We start from the raw sequence: 18723 nt of genomic DNA, 5'->3' as shown, positions 1-18723 counted from the left end.
ATTATTATTATTATTATTATTATTATTATTATTATTATTATTTGTGAATCCTTCATAAGCAATATCTACCTTCGGGCCCCTTCGAATGCTTTAAGATTAAAAAAAAAAATTATAGCTATAAGCCGAGCTTTTCTGTATCATGTATTTAAGTTATCTATTCATTTTGTCATTATTGCTTATTTGTATTTGTCTCTAATTTTAATAATTATTTGTATGCACTGTTTTTGTAATTCCTTGTTCACTGTAAATCTTGTGCTAACTTTCATCTTGTGCTGAACTGTTATTGGCCTCAGGCTGTTGTACAGCACAATAAATATTAGTAAATAAATAAATTATTATTATTATTATTATTATTATTATTATTATATTGTAGCGTGTTTAGTATAATTTCACACTCAAATATTCAGGCTCCTGTGCCAACGAGCGATTACTTACTTGATGAAACTTTCTTCAAGAAAATGGTAGGCCTATAGTACACTAGATTAGGTAATTTCTGGGCTGCACGGGATAATCTCTAAGCACGATAACCTAAGAAGGCTTTCTGTGCACACTTATGGAATGAGTTATGTGCCGATTGTGCTGCCCGGTTAAGCCGGCTTCATCATCTTCCTCACCACGCATTCCCCTCCAATTAACAAAGCTTAAAACCACGCCCCTTGCACTCTCCCCTCAATATTCGGAGGTTCAATTCCTCTGCAGATCTCTAAGTAGTGTTATACTCAATAACCACTGCCACCTACCACCTTTGTTGAAATAACGAGGAACACCTGCCACGGCAGACAGTTTATATGACACTTACCAAATGCAAGTGCCCCGTTTTCCGAAATGAGGATGATAATGAAAGAGAAATTATGGAGAGTGTTGGTGGAATTAGGAGCGAAAATTAGGATAACTCAGAGAAACCTTCTCAGCCTTGGCTTTATTCACCACAAATACTGTACAATTCTCCTATCGCCGGGATTTGAACTCTTATCCAGCACTCTGTCAACTGACTTACCTTGATTTATGCCGTAACAGTGTTACGTTACTACAGCACCAGTGATGAAGATAATGGACATGTAGGAGGAAAAGAGAATCCAACAAAAAAAATCGGGGTGTGGTTGTATCGGGGACACGGCCTTGGGATTTACGTGAATACGTCCGGCTTAAATCGAAGATCTGGACTAGAACTTTCTTTTTTTTTTTTTAGTTGGTTATTTAACGACGCTGTATCAACTACGAGGTTATTTAACGTCGATGAGATTGGTGATAGCGAGATGGTATTTGGCGCCGAGGATTCGCCATAGATTATCTGGCATTCACCTTACTGTTGGGGAAAACCTCGGAAAAACCCAACCAGGTAATCAGTCCAAGCGGGGATCGAACCCGCACCCGAGCGAAACTTCAGACTGGCAGGCAAGCGTCTTAATCGACTGAGCCACACCGGTGGCTATCTTTCTTTTGGTAACAAAATGAGCGCCCTCACACATCGCAGTCGCGAAATATACTGCCCGGAAATTTTCCCTCACGCCCAAAATGTCCACCAGTCACCGTGGACCCCCACCCCCACTCACGCATGCGCGATGTTAACTCAAGGTTATGATCGCATCGTAGTCGTATACCCAATCGAACGAGACCACAATTAGTTTTATTAATCACGAAATATTAGTGTCGGAATAGATTAAGCTGCAAACTTTACATCGTCGCTTATGTTCTGATGTCAGTCTGATTTTACCGTAAAAAAAATTACGCATCATTATCGCCCTTGTCTACCACATGTTCCATCTGAACTTGCCGGGATTATAATCGTGGAAACCCGACACTGTAATCCTTTACATCATTATGCCATTATATCGCCACAAAATTAAAGAACTGTATCTATATCTTGAAATTCTTTGGGAAAGTATGTAATTTGTTGTGGACGAAATTCAACAGATGACATACACGGATAGATTTCGGAGAACAGAAATTGTTTTGATGCCTCAGGATTCTTGTATGTCCCAAATAAGAGACAATTTGAAGAGTATGAAGTACCTAGAATGGCATCTGGTATTGGACTTCGGCGTGACTTGGTTAAATAAATTAAATCAACTTAAACACATATAATCAGAGAATTCCAGGATAATTATCTGAAAATATTCTGACGCGAGAAATATCTAGGAAAAAGAATTTGCATTGACGTCACTACATGTCTGGCTGGTCTCAATTTTAGTGTCACTGACACTAATTACAGTCGTAACAAGTCATCTTCGAAAATACAAGCTCAACAAAGCAATCAAAATTCAAGGTAACTTCTGAAGATGAGGAGAGAATCACAAGAGGTGTCCCTTGCTGACGTGAGATGCAAATTATAATATTTAAAAAATATGGCTGTTGTTATTTGTCTCAATTGGTGTAAAAAAATGTGCTATCAAAAGAAACAGAAAGGACAAAATTTCTATTACAAATGTATCTTTTAAAAAAACAATAGATGGTATGTATCTTCATCTACCAAAATATAATATTCAAGCAATAGTTAAAATTTTATATAATTGTGTATATTAATCATTATGAAATAGAGGAAAACATTCTGAAACTAATTAAGCAATCTTCGATTTTGTATTAACCTAATAATCAATAAATTTATAAAAATGTAGCAACTTTCTTACATGTTGATGGTAAATTATTATTATAACAATATAAATACATTACAGATTAATATAATGCAAGATTCAGTCGACAGAAATGAAATATTTGAAGAAAATCAACGAAACTGAAAATTGAATAAAAACAGATATTAGTAACTATTTTTAAAATCTGTAAGACTTTCATAATGTTTAAATTGCTGCAAGATTTAATTTTTAATTTTTTCATTGTACTTTAACATGAAAATAAATAACATTTCGGAACTGCCAGTCGTCTTCCTTCTAAGGAAATGGAGGAAAAGAGAGAAATAAAAATTTAACTGATGGCTTAGTTGTAAAGACCTAGTTTCCTGTACTCTTTTGTGTATGTTCAGTCTATTACTGAAGACTAGTTTTCAGACCCTTGGGCACGTTACCAAAATTTAGTTCTCATTTTCTCATCCTGCTTAATGAATACTCTACCAAGAAATAGTTTTCATTTCTCCTTCCTGACTGTTGCTTCCGTTACCAAAAGCTGTCTCCAGTTTTCCTTTCTAATATTTTGGGTGTGTTACCAAAAACTAGTCTCCGGTTTCTCTTCCTGTCTGACTATTTTACCTAGAGCTACTATTTTTGGATTCGCCCATCCGTGCTACATGGCCTATCCATCTCGCCTGACGTCTGGATTTAATGTTCAGATGAAAAATACAATGCGTGCAGTTCTGCGTTGTGTAACTTTCTCCATTCTCCTGTATCTTCATCCCTCTTAGACCCAAATATTTTTCTAAACACCTTTTAGTTATAATGTATATAAAATATAATATATGTTTTTTTTTCAAAAGTCATTATGGCATTAATAGGTTTTTTTATCATTTGAGCGGACTCCACGTCCCTATCTTGTGCGATAAACTTGCGAGAACACTGTACGTGTTAAGAAGGGAGTGAGAAAGAGATACTACACCTCACTCTTTCTTCTAACTGAGGCACCTTTCGGCAACAATGTACTAGGCAAGGCCCATAAGACCAATGACTTTTTCTTAACGTGGAATCCTCTATATCTTTGCAATTCATTTTGAGAGTGATACGAAAAGTCTTTAAGTAATATCAAATAAATGTTTTGCTATATTTCAGGTATTGACTTATCATATAATATCATAGAGTAAAACACTTTATATTACATATTTGACAAATGTATGAACGTTTTCGTCACTATTGTGACAGCATCAGATACATGTAATTTTCAATATGGTAACCTCATTTGTATGGCATTTGACTGTAATATAGTAGAGTGGAATTGTTAACACAGTATTAAAGGTGAATGCTAAAAGACTTAAATTAAGTTAAAAAGTTAAAAACCTTGCAAAAGACACACTACGAGCCTTCATTTAATATTAAAACCAATATTTTTGTATTGTATGTTCATAATTAAAATCGCGCAATTTTCTTGTATAAATCATTAATTTTGTATGGTTATGTGTGAGTGAAAACTCGTTTACAGTTTTTTTTTTGTTTGTATCATACAGAACAATTTGCATTTTATATAAACTATATTACATGCCGTACCTGTAATTAGTAATTAATGTTTGTATTGTTTACGTATTTATGTAATGTGAAGTTTTCGTTTTATTGATAAAATTTCAGTATCGGTACATGAAGTTGCTCTCATATTTCAGTATTGTATAACTTGATGATGCAAACTGTGGAACTATTGTCGAAATATTATCTAAAAGAGAAAGATTATTGTTGAGATGTTATATTAATTGTTACAGAGATGTCTAAGTAGACTGATTGTGCGGTTAGACTTATATGGTTATTTTTACGTAGTTCTTATAATGATGTTATCATACATAATTTGGAAATAGTGGTGTATATTGTGGAAATTCATCGAAACAACCTAACAAGCCTAAAGAAAAATGCAATATAGTATATTACCGCAGGTATGTAGATGACACCATTATAATGTACAATAGCAAAACAAATAGTGATTCCATTATAACTGCCCTTAATCAAATCCAATCAAATCAAAGAGGAAAAGACAAATGACATTTATTGCTTATTTACATGGTATCAATTCATTTCAACAATTCAAAGTAATGATTCAAACACTTCACCTCCGGCTTCAATGTACTTTTGCGCTCTGTTTACAACCATAAGCTTTGTTCTTCTGAGGCCGTCTTTGTCGTTCTTTTATGAGGATATCACCATAGTCTAGTATATACAGTCATGAAGCTCAATATGTAGTAAATATGCATCTATAGATAGTTGCTAACCACTAGGGTCGCTAATATCGACTCATTACAGACAATGCGAAATAGTACCTGCACACTCTATTGTTCCTAGCACCCTGACAACTCAAGCTTCGTGACTGTATATACTAGACTGTGGTATCACTATGCATAATGCGAACGATCAATTCGTTCTTTGTGTTTACTTCGTTTTTCATCCACCCCCACAGAAAAAAAATCGACAGGAGTAAAGGTACCGTGTCTTCGGACGAGAGGGTACAAAAAAAGATTCATAGGTTGTTTCTTTTCTCCAGTAGTGTATGTTTCGACTTGAACACGCCATTTCAAATTAGCGCGCCGAAATTGTACATTACTTTACCGTCATAGACGTCTGCGCCACACCATAGAAGGCGGGTCTGCAAAGCAGAAGGATGGTGGCCATAACACGACAGTTATTATAACCATGCTGTTAGTTCAAGTAGGGCTACTGGTGAAATTACGGATGGAGAAATAGGAATAATAAGCAAAAAACTAATTTAAAGGTCCACAAAGCTCCTAGTAGGCTCATAGGGATTTCAAGACAAGTTTTCGACGTAGAAAACCGACGTGTCAGCCGGTTCCAACGATTATTTTTATATACAGGGTGATTCACGAGGATTTACCTTCCTTACCGAGCTTATTTCCGAAGACATTCTGAGCAAAAAATATCACATAAACATTTGTGCTAATCTCATTATTTTCAGAATTACACTAATTTGAAGTTGTTTGTAAAATACCATTATTCTTGCGTTTTAAGGGTAAAAGAATATTACAGATAAAGAATGAACTATTCAGAATTATCATTTCTTTAATTAGCTAATATTCTGACATGTGTTGTTAATTCCGTAGTTTTTTCGTACAGAACTTTTTTTTAGATTTTAACTACAAAATTACATTTTCTGGCGTATTTATCACAAAAATTATTACAAATCACGCCACTCTTGTAAATTCTTTAAGACTGTACATTAGGATCCATAAGTAAACTGTAAAGAATCAAGTTCCTAAAGTCGTATGATTTGTAACAATTTTTGTGATAAGTGGGTAAGAATTAAACAAAAAATTGAAAAACAAAATCTGTGGAAACCAATAAAAACACATTTTTAGCTTCAGAACACTAGCCAATTAAAGAAATGACACTTCTGAATAGTTCATTCTCTATTTGTAAGTTAATATTTTCTTACCCTTAAAACTAAAGAAAAAAGTATTTTACTAACAATTTCAAATTAGTGTAACTGTGAAAATATTGACTTTTTTGGTTATTTTACGACGCTGTATCAACATCTAGGTTATTTGGCATCTGAATGAAATGAAGGTGATAATGCCGGTGAAATGAGTCCGGGGTCCAGCACCGAAAGTTACCCAGCATTTGCTCGTATTGGGTTGAGGGAAACACCCGGAATAAACCTCAACCAGATAACTTGCCCCGACCGGGATTCGAACCCGGGCCACCTGGTTTCGCGGCCAGACGCGCTGACCGTTACTCCACAGGTAATATTGACATTAGGGCACATGTCTATATGACATTTTTTGCTCAGAATATCTTCGGAAATAAGCTCCGTGAGATACGGTAAATCCTCGTGAATCACCCTTTGTACGACGAAATTCAACTCTGTCGGTCGTCAACCTACCATATCAATGAATATTGGCTTTTAGGCGCCCTCACCTCAGAAATATAATTCAACAAGGTTAATGTGATGAGTCTGGCAAAGTTTAGTAGACCACAACTGAGGACTTTATTTGGTAAACATAGCGCAATTTTACCACTTAAGTTAACACAAGGTTCTATTAATTAAAATATGTCTCTGTAAAATATACACACAGAGTGTATAACAGAGTTCGTATACGCTAGTTTCTGTCTGACGTTTTTCTAATTTACTGCGGGTTAAAGCAAAGGGATGCAGTATCACCTTCATTTTTTAACTTTGCTTTGGAATATACCATTAGAAAAGTCCAAGAAAACAGAGAGGGTTTGGAATTGAATGTTTACGCGAATGACGTCAATACGTTAGGAAAAATCCACAAACTATTAGGAAAAACACGGGAATTTTACTTGAAGCAAGTAAGAGATAGGTTTGCAAGTAAATCCCGAAAAAGCAAAATATATGATCATGTCTCGTGACCAGAACATAGTACGAAATGGAAATATAAAATTGGAAATTTAACCTTTTAAAAGGTGAAAAAATCCAAATACAATGGAGAAACAAGTAAATTTTACTCGAGAGAAAATTAAACGCAAAATAAATAAAAGAAATGCCAGCTATTATTCGGTTGAGAAGCTTTTATCATCCAGTCTGTTCTCAAAAAAGCTGAAAGTTAGAATTTATAAAACAATTATATTACCGGTTGATCTGTATGGTTGTGAAACTTAAACTCTCACTTTGAGAGAGGAACAGAGGTTAAGAATGTTCGAGAATAAGGTGCTTAGCAAAATATTTCGGGTTAAGAGGGATGAAGTTACAAGAGAATGAAGGAAGTTACACAGAATTGCACGCATTGTATTCTTCACTTAACGTAATTAGGAAGGGTAATAATAAAAATGGATTTGAGGGAGGTGGAATATGATAGTAGGGACTAGAGTAATCTTGCTCAGGATAGAACCGATGGCGGGCTTATGTAAGGGCGGTAATGAAGCTCAGGATTCGTTAAAAGCCATTTGCAAATAAGTTAGGTAACTCAAGACAAACAGAAGATTAGGAACACACTTGTTCCTATGTAAAAAAAAATAGAAATCACCACTTCTCTGTCGGAGTTGAAATCCGGGCCAGCTAAACTTGTAATTTCAAACGCTTCAATTTGAGCCGGGGTGGAAGCTCTAGTTTCAAAATGTAATATAAAAATCAGATTTGTCAAAATGTGTCTGCATCCAAGTCGAAAATTGCTGTAATGACATCTTGTTGGTTATCGCAGCTGTAGCGGACACGCTGTAGCGCTCCTCTGCTGCAAACACCCACAGGCGCGAACACTCCAGGTCTTTCAACTCGTCTGCATAAATATTGTTACGTAATCCAGTTTTTCGTACAAAACAGTTATTTTCATTTGGGTAAAAAAAAAACTACGCAACAATAACAATAATGATGAGCGACGGAAACGAGCGATAATGAACAAGAAGCCGAAGAAGAAATATGCAAAGAGTTCAAATATCTGGTGTGTCAGTGTACAGTCTGGTGCAGCTTGCAAGCAGACCTGAAGACTGTTTTCACTTCTACAGCGCTCACATGACTTCAATCAGTGAGGTGTATTACGACGTTTACTTAAAAGTACATTCAACGCTGAAACAAATTAGAATTCTTGTAAAAGTTGCTCTAAAAAAGTAATAAATTTCTATACACACTAATGTATGTTTTGATACAAACTATCTACTACAAGATTTTATTGCAATTCTTTCTCTTTTTTTCCTTTCCCTTGCTTTTTTCAGTATTAAAAGGCTCTTTCTCTCTCTCTCGCTTCCCACTGTTATACTATACTAGTTCTTCTTTCCAGGCTGTCTGAAAATAACGCATTCATAAATTCTGGGCGACGTGATTTGATATTGTCATATTCTCAAGGAACGGTTCTCAGTACCGTATTCAAAAGTTTACGCGCAACTTCCCTATGTTAACCACGTTCTCAGGGCATGGCCCTAGTACCTATTCATAAGATTTCGCGCAACTCCCCTCCACATGGTTGAATGTCACCGCATTCTAAGGATATGGCCTTTGTATAGTATTCATACGTTTTTGCTAAACATGGTTGAATGTTACCACATTTCCAGGACATGATCCTATAGTCCTAGTAACGTATTCATAAGTTTTCGCTCAACTCCCCTTTACATGGTTGAATGTCACTGCATTTCTAGGGTATGGTCTTTGTACCGTATTCATAAGTTTTCACTAAACATGATTGAATGTTGTTACATTCTCAGGACATGATCCTATAATCGCAGTACCGTATTCACAAGTTTTCGCTAAACATGGATCAATGTAATCACATTCTCAGGACATGACCTTGTGGTCGTAGTACCGTATTCATAAGTTTTCGCTAAACATGGTTCAATTTTATCACATTCTCAGAACATGGTCTTGTGGACGTAGTACCGGTGTCACAAGTTTTCGGTAAACATGGTTCAATTTTATCAAATTCTCAGGACATGGTCTTGTGGTCGTAGTACCGTATTCATAAGTTTTCGCTAAACATGGTTCAATGTTATCACATCCTCGGGACATGATCTTGTGGTCGTAGTACCGTTTTCATAAGTTTTCGCTAAACATGGTTCAATGTTATCACATCCTCAGGACATGATCTTGTGGTCGTAGTACCGTTTTCACAAGTTTTCGCTAAACATGGTTCAATGTTATCACATCCTTAGGACATGATCTTGTGGTCGTAGTACCGTTTTCATAAGTTTTCGCTAAACATGGTTCAATGTTATCACATCCTCAGGACATGATCTTGTGGTCGTAGTACCGTTTTCACAAGTTTTCGCTAAACATGGTTCAATGTTATCAAATTCTCAGGACATGATCTTGTGGTCGTAGTACCGTATTCATAAGTTTTCGCTAAACATGGTTCAATGTTATCACATCCTCGGGACATGATCTTGTGGTCGTAGTATCGTTTTCATAAGTTTTCGCTAAGCATGGTTCAATGTTATCACATCCTCAGAACATGATCTTGTGGTCGTAGTACCGTTTTCACAAGTTTTCGCTAAACATGGTTCAATGTTATCAAATTCTCAGGACATGATCTTGTGGTCGTAGTACCGTATTCATAAGTTTTCGCTAAACATGGTTCAATGTTATCACATCCTCGGGACATGATCTTGTGGTCGTAGTACCGTTTTCATAAGTTTTCGCTCAACTCCCCTCCACATAATTAGTTGAATGTCACAACATCCCCAGGATATGGTCCTTGTACTGTATTCATACGTTTTCACTAAACATAGTTGAATGTTATGACATTCTCAGGATACGGTCCTATTAACGTATTCATAAGTTTTCGCACAACTCTCCTTCACGTTCACAAGATATGATCCTTGTACCATATTCACAAGTTTTCTCTCAACGCTCCTCCACGTGGTTGAATGTTATCATGTACTCAAGACATAGTTGCTAGTATTGTATTCATAACTTTTCGCTCAACTCCCTTCCATGTGGTGCCATATTCTCAGAATATGGTCCCGAGTACCGTATTCATAACTTCTCGCTCAGTTCTCTCTCACGTGATTGAATGTTACTACATATTCAGAATATGATCCCGAGTACCGGGTATTCGTAAGGTTTCGCTCATTGTCAGTTCTCCATGTGGTTGGATGTTACTACATTTCCAGGACATGGTCTCCAGTACCGTATAAGTTTGGTGAGACTGCCATTCCGTGTGGATGGATGTGACCATATTCTCAGGACATGGTCTCGAGTATCATATTCGTATGTTTTGGCGCGATTTCCCTCCACGTGGGTGAATGTTAACACATGCACAGGAAATGTTTTCGAATACCGTGTTCTGATGTTTAGTGCAACTCTCATCCGTGTGGTTGGATGTTACCATATTCTGAGGACATGATTCCGAGTACCGTATTCTTAAGTTTGGCGCGACTGTCCTCCATGTGGTTGAATGTTACCACTCTTTCAGGACATGGTCCCAAGTACTATATTCACAAGTTTTCACCCAACTCCTCTTCACGTGGTTGAATATTACCACATTCTTAGTACCGAGTACCATTTTCGTAAGTTTTGGCGCGACTCCCATCCATATGGTTGGTTACTACATATTCTTAGGGCATGGTACCAAGTACCATATTCATAAGTTTTCACTCAACTCCTCTTCACGTGGTCGAATATTACCACATTCTTAGGACATGGTTCCGAGTACCATTTTCGTAAGTTTTTGCGCGACTCCCAGCCATATGGTTGGTTACTACATATTCGTAGGGCATGGTACCGAGTACCATATTCATAAGTTTTCACGAAACTTCCTTCCACGCGGTTCAATGTTACCACATTCTCGATATGTTGCAGATGTTAAGTTCCAGGACAAACTGGAAGACCCAAAAGTCAATTTCTGAACATATTCACAATGAAAACCTAAAATATAACTATGATAATTGTTTTACAAGCAGCTCAGTTTGTCTCACAGTTGTTTTGGAAGATACAGAGGAAATAAAATTTCTACCATGAACCCAAAATCAAACATCCTACAGCCCATAGGCAAACGCTCTATTGGCTGAGCTTATATTGACTGCAAATGATCACAACTTTAGTTTAAAAAACGTTAATATCTTACATTAAGTTTATATACAAATATTAAAATATAATTATTTTTATTTTTATTTTTCCAAAGTAAAAATAGTTTTTAAGTGTAGCTGACGTCGTTGTCACTATCCTTATCATAGATTTTGACATTTTCATCAACTTTTACCATTTCTCAAAGAGGATGCCATTTTGTCCAAAACTTCAAATAAAATTGCAGCTAGATATCTCAAGTCAAAGTCCATAATCTTGACATAGGAGACTAGCACATTAACTTGCAGAAGGACCATTGAGCCATAACATTCTATAAGATAATAAAGAGATTAAAATTGAAACTCTTTTCTCAGAAAGTATGTATTATACGAGAAAACACAGTTCAGTTAAATCAAAACTTCTTTACGGCTATAAAAATGTTTATCGAAGATAAACATGTTCTGTCCATCCATCTGTGAGCTGTATTTTAAAAGGATTTTATGTCTATCTACGTTTATAACTATTTTATTAACTTGTCTTACGGACATGCAATTTCAACTTCTAATTAAGAATATTATCAGTAGAACTTCAAACGCTAAACAGCGACTTTCTGGTATAAAAACTACTTTAAAACTTTTAATCAATTTGCTTCGTTCATGCCGTGGAGATTGAGAATGTTTCCGTTCATCTTTAAATTTTCTTATTTAAGTAATGCTAATCACATTAATTTCGACATTCTTGTTTTAGTTGTCCTCTAGAATGGAGGATAATTCCTCACTTGACTGCTCTCTTAATTTACAGAAGCTATTCAGACTCGGTGGACGATGATATTGTGGCAAAGGAAAATTAGTGAAATTGAAAAGGCACAAGAAACGTAACTGTTCGCAGAATACCTGTTTCATAACTGCTTTGTCCATTATAAGAATTTCGCAATTAATTTAACGTTATCAACAGGGAATGGAATTTAGATGCAAAAACACAATGGTATTTTGTGATAAAAGTGTGGCAAGTACGTTGTCACAGAATCGAGGAAAAGTTTGAAAAAACGAGACAAATTCAATTACTATTTTCTATTTCCAAGATTCTGTAAAGCACTTCCCGCATGTTACTGTATACTATCTATAGATTATTATCGTCTTTCTTTCTTTCTTTCTTTCTTTCTTTCTTTCTTTCTTTCTTTCTTTCTTTCTTTCTTTCTCTCAGTTTAACCTCTCCCTTCTAGGTGCATTTACACGACCCACGCCACCCGGGCCTTACAGGGCCGCGACCTGTCGGGAGAGATATTAAGCTATGGATCACATACATACTTTTTTGACCACACAAGGACATGGATGAGTGATCAGCTCAATGCCAGGGCCACCTCCGATACAACACAAACATTTAAGACATTACACATCATTCACTCACACATATGAAAGGATTAAGGGAAGGATCGCCGTCCATGGCCGGACTTTCAAGAAGTACAATCCCGGCATTTGCCTGGAAATAACTGAGGAAACCATGGAAAACCTCAGTTAGGATTGCCGGCCCCTGGGATCGAACCCCGGACCTCCCGAATGCGAGGCCAGCCCTCTACCACGCCGCTAGCCCTCTCGGTGATTATTATCGTCATTTAAATTAATTTAAATTAATTAATTAATATTTATTAACTTTAAATCACTACCTGCTCGAACGAATTCACTCATCCGAAGGCTGCTTATACTGCCTGCTCATTCAATGGTCAACATGTATATTGAGGATAATGAAAAAGTAGTTCCTAAAAGGCTAATTTTGTAACATAACCTGCAAGGTCATCCATTACTCTTTACTCAATGCCAACACCAATTGAACATTTCATTTTGGCTCAATATATAGAATTATAAAGCTTGCATAACAAATTCAGGCGCAACTAATCGATACTATCATGTGAAGACAATTTGTCAGCTATGGATCCCGAATTGAATTTCTTTCATAATTTCTTTCCTACAATTTATAATGCTAAGATGCCATAAAGTGTTGTATCCAACTCGTGGATAATCTTATTACGACACTCGTGAAAATTGTCGCACTCATTACCGTCCGTGCGACAAATATTCACTCATGCCATAATCATCAACATTATCCACTTGTTGCATAAATAACTATCAAAAGACGTATATACTCATAGTGCCGACTCGACTAGTATTGTGTAATGTTCAAATATGAGCCAGGAAACCAAGACATTACGAACTTCGTCTTATTTCATATGAAAATCTAATCGCAAGATATGTGCTCAAATCCTTAAACAGTTTAAAATAGGTCCTGCTATGTTAGAACATGAGAGAGACAACCAAGACATTACAAACTTCGTCCTACTTCATATGAGAAACTAATCGCGAGATCTTTTCTAAAACATGAAATTGTGGGTGTAGAGGTCTGAGAATATTTTTATAACAAGTTGGAACAAACACGACAGGCCTTCTTCTGCAAAGCGAACATCGACGAATGTCAAACTTCGTCATACTCGACTAACTTGAATCGTACATTGTGCCTGCAATGCACGTCGCTAATACTTTTATAACCCGCATAGTCACACAAATATTGTTACTGAGCAACTGTGATTTATTTGAATATTATGTGAGGAATGTAATTGTAGCTACTTTCTGTCAGTAATTGGTATAGTAATAACTGACATGTATTTTTAAAACATAATGTGAATGTACCTATATGTATATGTATTTCTATGGATGTTTAATCACGTAATAAAAATCACCTGTCCTTACATATAAATAAAACTTTACAAGATTTGTTCCAAAATCCTTACTCAGCTAAAGCATGAAGGATGAGAGGGGAGAGTAGGAAAGGCCAGCGAACTTCAAGGGCACAGATCATAAAGGCGCAAGTTCGAGCGAGTTGTGAGAGATCCGTTTCCTTAAAACAAACTTCGGTTCTTGTCACGCTCGACAAACTTGAACCGAACATAGAGCTTAAAATACACCACACTATCGCGAAGTTTTATTACTCATTTTTTTTTCGATATTTCGATGTATATTTATCTTCTCAGTAGGAAATACATATTCTTTAACTCGATTTTAAGGTGAAAATGAAAGTTATTTACATACGTGTAAATAAAATTGAAGAAATGTGATGAAACACCATTACTTTAACAAGCATTGTAAGGTCTACAGCAGTATATTTCTTCCCTTGAAAGTGTCCTTCTCTAGCAATCAACCCATTAGTACTAATCCTATCTCTCTCAATTACTAAAGGCAGGTATCTATATCGTAAAGTCTCGTTCACACTTTTCAAGTAACTTGAATTCAAGTCACGTGGTTTCAAGTAACCTGAATTCAAGTTGCAAGTTCAGACATATTCAAGTTATTTAATTTTCAAGTAGGATAAAATGGCGTCGATGGCTGTTGTGCAATTAGGAATTTCTGTAGTAGCGAATCTCCGTGCCAAGGAAATCATAAATATATGAAGAAATGGAAGACGCGTTGTTCAGTATGGGTTAGGAATTAGATTAGTAAGATAAATACACGACCATTAACCACTACAAATAGAATAAGTGAAATTTTCAAGCAGATTTAATAATTATTAATATAAATGTAATAAAATATAAACAGGTTTGATTTACCATAATTTAAAATGATTATCTTGAAGCTGTTACAGTTCCCAAAAAAGTCTTATCAGCCACATTGAATTACGCCAGTTTCGGCTGATAAATGTCATCCCTTCAAGCAACACTCTTCTTAATCCCTCCTATCTTCCTCACTTCTTCTCTATCCACAGTTTAATGGTTTTTAGTTATCTTTCATATCTCATCTGTGCCCACGTTAAAATCTCTGCTGTTCTATTCTTCAATGAAATCTTTCTTCCTTTGCATTTCTGTCCGAAACTTTGCAGGTTCTATAATCCACAGACCTTCCTGAGTTTTATACAACTTCAGAAACGCAAATATATTTGGTCATTATTTCACTTATTATTGTTTCCTATTATTTTTACGTTTTCAGTAGAACAGAAAAACAATCAGCTGTTAATTTAACGCTCTTAAAACAGCTGCTAATTTAAATTCCCGCGCTCTTCTCCTTGAATTCAAGTTATCAAGTGACGTTCACACTCTTCAAGTTGTTTCAAGTGTCCTTTCAAGTCAAGTAAAAAGTAGAAGAAATTTAACTTCACTTGAAACTTGAATTCAAGTCGTTACTTGACTTCAAGCCAACTTGAAACATAGTTCGTCCAATCAAGTTTCTTGAAAAGTGTGAACGAGGCTTAACGGTATAGCAAAATGAGCACCACTGCAAGGACATAATGGCATGTCTTTAACATTATTCTTCTCAAACTTTGTTATGTTGATAAAATCGTCGTCCCGAAAAGCAAAGAAAGAGTCTATGGACAACCACGCCTTGTCTTTGTTGAAAATTAAGTGGTATAGTCCCGTCGCTCTAATTTCCGGCAGCCAATCGCGTTGCAGGTCGGCTACATTTAAACGTGTGCGTCTTGTGATTCGCTGATTCATTTCTTAAGGCTCGATAAACACTTAATATAATCGCCCGCCATTTTAGCTCTTTCGTTGGCGTTCGCAGAAAGCACACAAAGACGTTATTTGCCGCTCAAGTATTTGCTGAATTACATTGCGTTTGATTTATTATCATAGGAGCTACGACATGATAATGTTTAACGGTGTGGCAAATAGATTCCTCGAATGGTAGCTCGGCAACGTAAGAACAAAAATGGCGAACGATACTACCTACCTAGACTTTATAGAGCCTTCACTTTCTAAGACGTATGAAAAGAGGCGGAGTCACGCCGGAAATAACAGCGTCGGGACTATAATACTTGTCATCAATAATAATAGGCTACATGGTATTGGACATTTTTCATATTTTCTATATCTCGAATTTTCGATAACTCGAAGCATTACCAGTTAACGAAAGCATTTCGAGATATCGAAGTTCGACTGTAGTTATTTATAAGCAGTAGTCAATCTCCAATTTCCTCTTGGAAACTGAATGCGATTCCTCTGGATTTGTAGCTGTGGAAAAAGAGAACTTCGTTTATGCAGTGACGATACGGTACTTGTGGTAAAGGGTTCGCAAGTGAGAAGCACTTGGAAGAAACGTGTTCGACAGGCTGTCTCACGAAATGTGTTGGAGATGGAAGTCAGGTCTCTGGCGAGACTGGGCCCGTTTAAGTGAAAGTCCACCTGTCTGCCCAGTGGCCGCGGCGCGACTGACGAGAGTGCAGACCTGCCACGCATCCCTACTCCAAGAAGGAAGCAGATTAAAGAGAGGGGAGTGCCTGCCTGACTCACATGTGTATAGTATAAAGAGTAAGGTACGGCGGCCGCCGCCAGTCGGCAACGCGAGGCGCAGTGGAGTGGTCAGTGAGTGCAGTGCGACGCGACGCGACGGCGAGAATCGAGCGAGGCAGATGACAGGTACGAACTCGCCCTTCATTTCTCAGTTTATGATAAAATAAAGACGCCCACTAATTTTGCGCTTCTCATTACACCTTCAGTTGTGCCTCAAGTGACAGCATGTCCTATAAATCTAGATGACCCAGGTTCGATTACCCACCTAAACAAAAACTGAGGTTTATCTATCTTCCATAAAGATTGTCTCGTGGTTGTTCTATGATGTCTTAAGTAATGATCTTCCATATCGACTACATGTACTGGGAGTCTCGCTGAAGATTCTGAAACGTGTCTTCAGCAATTCTTGTAAAACATTAGTAGTAATAATGCAAATATTATAATAATAATTTTATAAAAATATGCAATAATCCTACCTACCTAGAACAAAGGACAACAATTGTTTCAATATGTAGCAAATCATCACAAAGAGGAAAACGTAGTAATAATAATAATAATAATAATAATAATAATAATAATAATAATAATAATAATAATAATAATAATAATAATAATAATCCTTTACTCCAAACCGAATGCATAATCAAGAAGTTCCGCCAGTATTCAATGAGCAGTGCTCAACTCCGTTTCATATATTATTATTATTATTATTATTATTATTATTATTATTATTATCATCGTTTCTTTACACAATATTGAGTACAGGACGTTCCGCTATTATTGAATATGTAGAGCTCAAATAATAATAATAATAATAATAATAATAATAATAATAATAATAATAATAATAATAATAATAATCCTTTACTCCAAACCGAATGCATAATCAGGAAGTTCCGCCAGTATTCAATGCGTAGTGCTCAACTCAGTTTCATATATTATTATTATTATTATTATTATTATTATTATTATTATTATTATTATATTCATTATCGTTTCTTTACTCAATATTGAGTGCATAATCAGGACGTTCCGCTATTATTGAATATGTAGTGCTCACCTGCGCCTTAAATAATAATAATAATAATAATAATAATAATAATAATAATAATATAATTTATCAATAATATTTATTTACTTCTTACTGAGTTCATAATCAGGAACATCAGCTAGTATTGAATGCCTTGTGCCCATCTCAGTCTCACATGAAATTATTATTATTATTATTATTATTATTATTATTATTATTATTATTATTATTATTATTGTTGTTGTTGTTTCTTTACTGCATACTGAGTGAATAATAGGAAGTCCTGATACTATTGAATGCGTAGTGCTCGCCTCCATCTCAATTAATAATAATAATAATAATAATAATAATAATAATAATAATAATAATAATAATAATAATAATAATAATTTATCATGATAGTGTCTTTACGCCATGCTGATCAGGTGTTCACTAGACAGGTAGTATCGATAGCGTTACTTGTGAATCTCTAGTGCTATCTCAGAATTCTCACTACAATGAAGACGAAAAGGATCTCTGGCCTAAATCCTTGAACCAAAGACGAAATAAAATAAAAATGTAATCATAACAGATGTTCACAGAAAGTTTGCTTATTTTGTTCATTATTTTAGTTTCTATGATAGGCTACATTACTATAGTTGAACATTAATATAAGAAATCATCAATACAAATAGTGAAAATAGCCTATAGAAAATATGAAAATCAAGCACCTAAATTTAATTTAGTCAAGAAATTAAAATTTTCTTGGTGTGATATAAGGGTAATACAAGCTTGATTTCTTAATATTTCCTCCTTTTTAATAAAGAATATTGATTATATTACGTGTTATAAAGGAAGAAGTCTACTGATCTGTTCATATTTTGCAATAGTGCTATATAATAATTACGTTGGAAACGAGTTTACATTTAAACTCCCTTTTGGAAGAGTTTATAAATTATTTAAATTTAAATTGATATGCAGTTAAAAATGAAACGTCTATAAAATTTCCAAAACGTTAAATTTCATTAAGGTAGTGAGTTAACTTTTTTTTTTTTTCGCGAACGAAGCACCGGTATGAGTTAATAAGTGATCGAGGAACAGGCCTTATGTATAACCCCCGCTCTGGAGGACCGGGTTTCACTTAATACTCCAATGTTACACCTCCGAATACATCCGTACATCCGGAAAAACACTGGACTAAAAATAACGAAACGGACATGCTCAGGTACCAATGAATCACCGTGTTGCTTCAAATCTCACTTCTATACTGTCATTTTCTTTAACATCTATCTATCTATCTATCTATCTATCTATCTATCTATCTATCTATCTATCTATCTATCTATCTATCTATCTATCTATCTATCTATCTATCTATCTATCTATCTATCTATCTATC

General features: G+C 35.6%; 1 protein-coding gene across 1 annotated transcript in view; it reads left to right on the top strand.

The window, feature by feature from the left end:
* Window positions 1-16146: 16146 nt before the first annotated feature.
* LOC138700428 (sclerostin domain-containing protein 1-like) overlaps window positions 16147-18723 on the top strand; it is a 198574-nt gene continuing 195997 nt past the window's right edge. The window contains exon 1 of the mRNA XM_069827045.1: window positions 16147-16441. Within this exon, the coding sequence (XP_069683146.1) occupies window positions 16147-16441 (295 nt within the window). The remainder of the gene's footprint in view (window positions 16442-18723) is intronic.

This window comes from Periplaneta americana, chromosome 5 (genome assembly GCF_040183065.1).
Source record: "Periplaneta americana isolate PAMFEO1 chromosome 5, P.americana_PAMFEO1_priV1, whole genome shotgun sequence".
Taxonomy (NCBI): domain Eukaryota; kingdom Metazoa; phylum Arthropoda; class Insecta; order Blattodea; family Blattidae; genus Periplaneta; species Periplaneta americana.
This window is presented reverse-complemented; position numbering and strand designations above follow the sequence as displayed.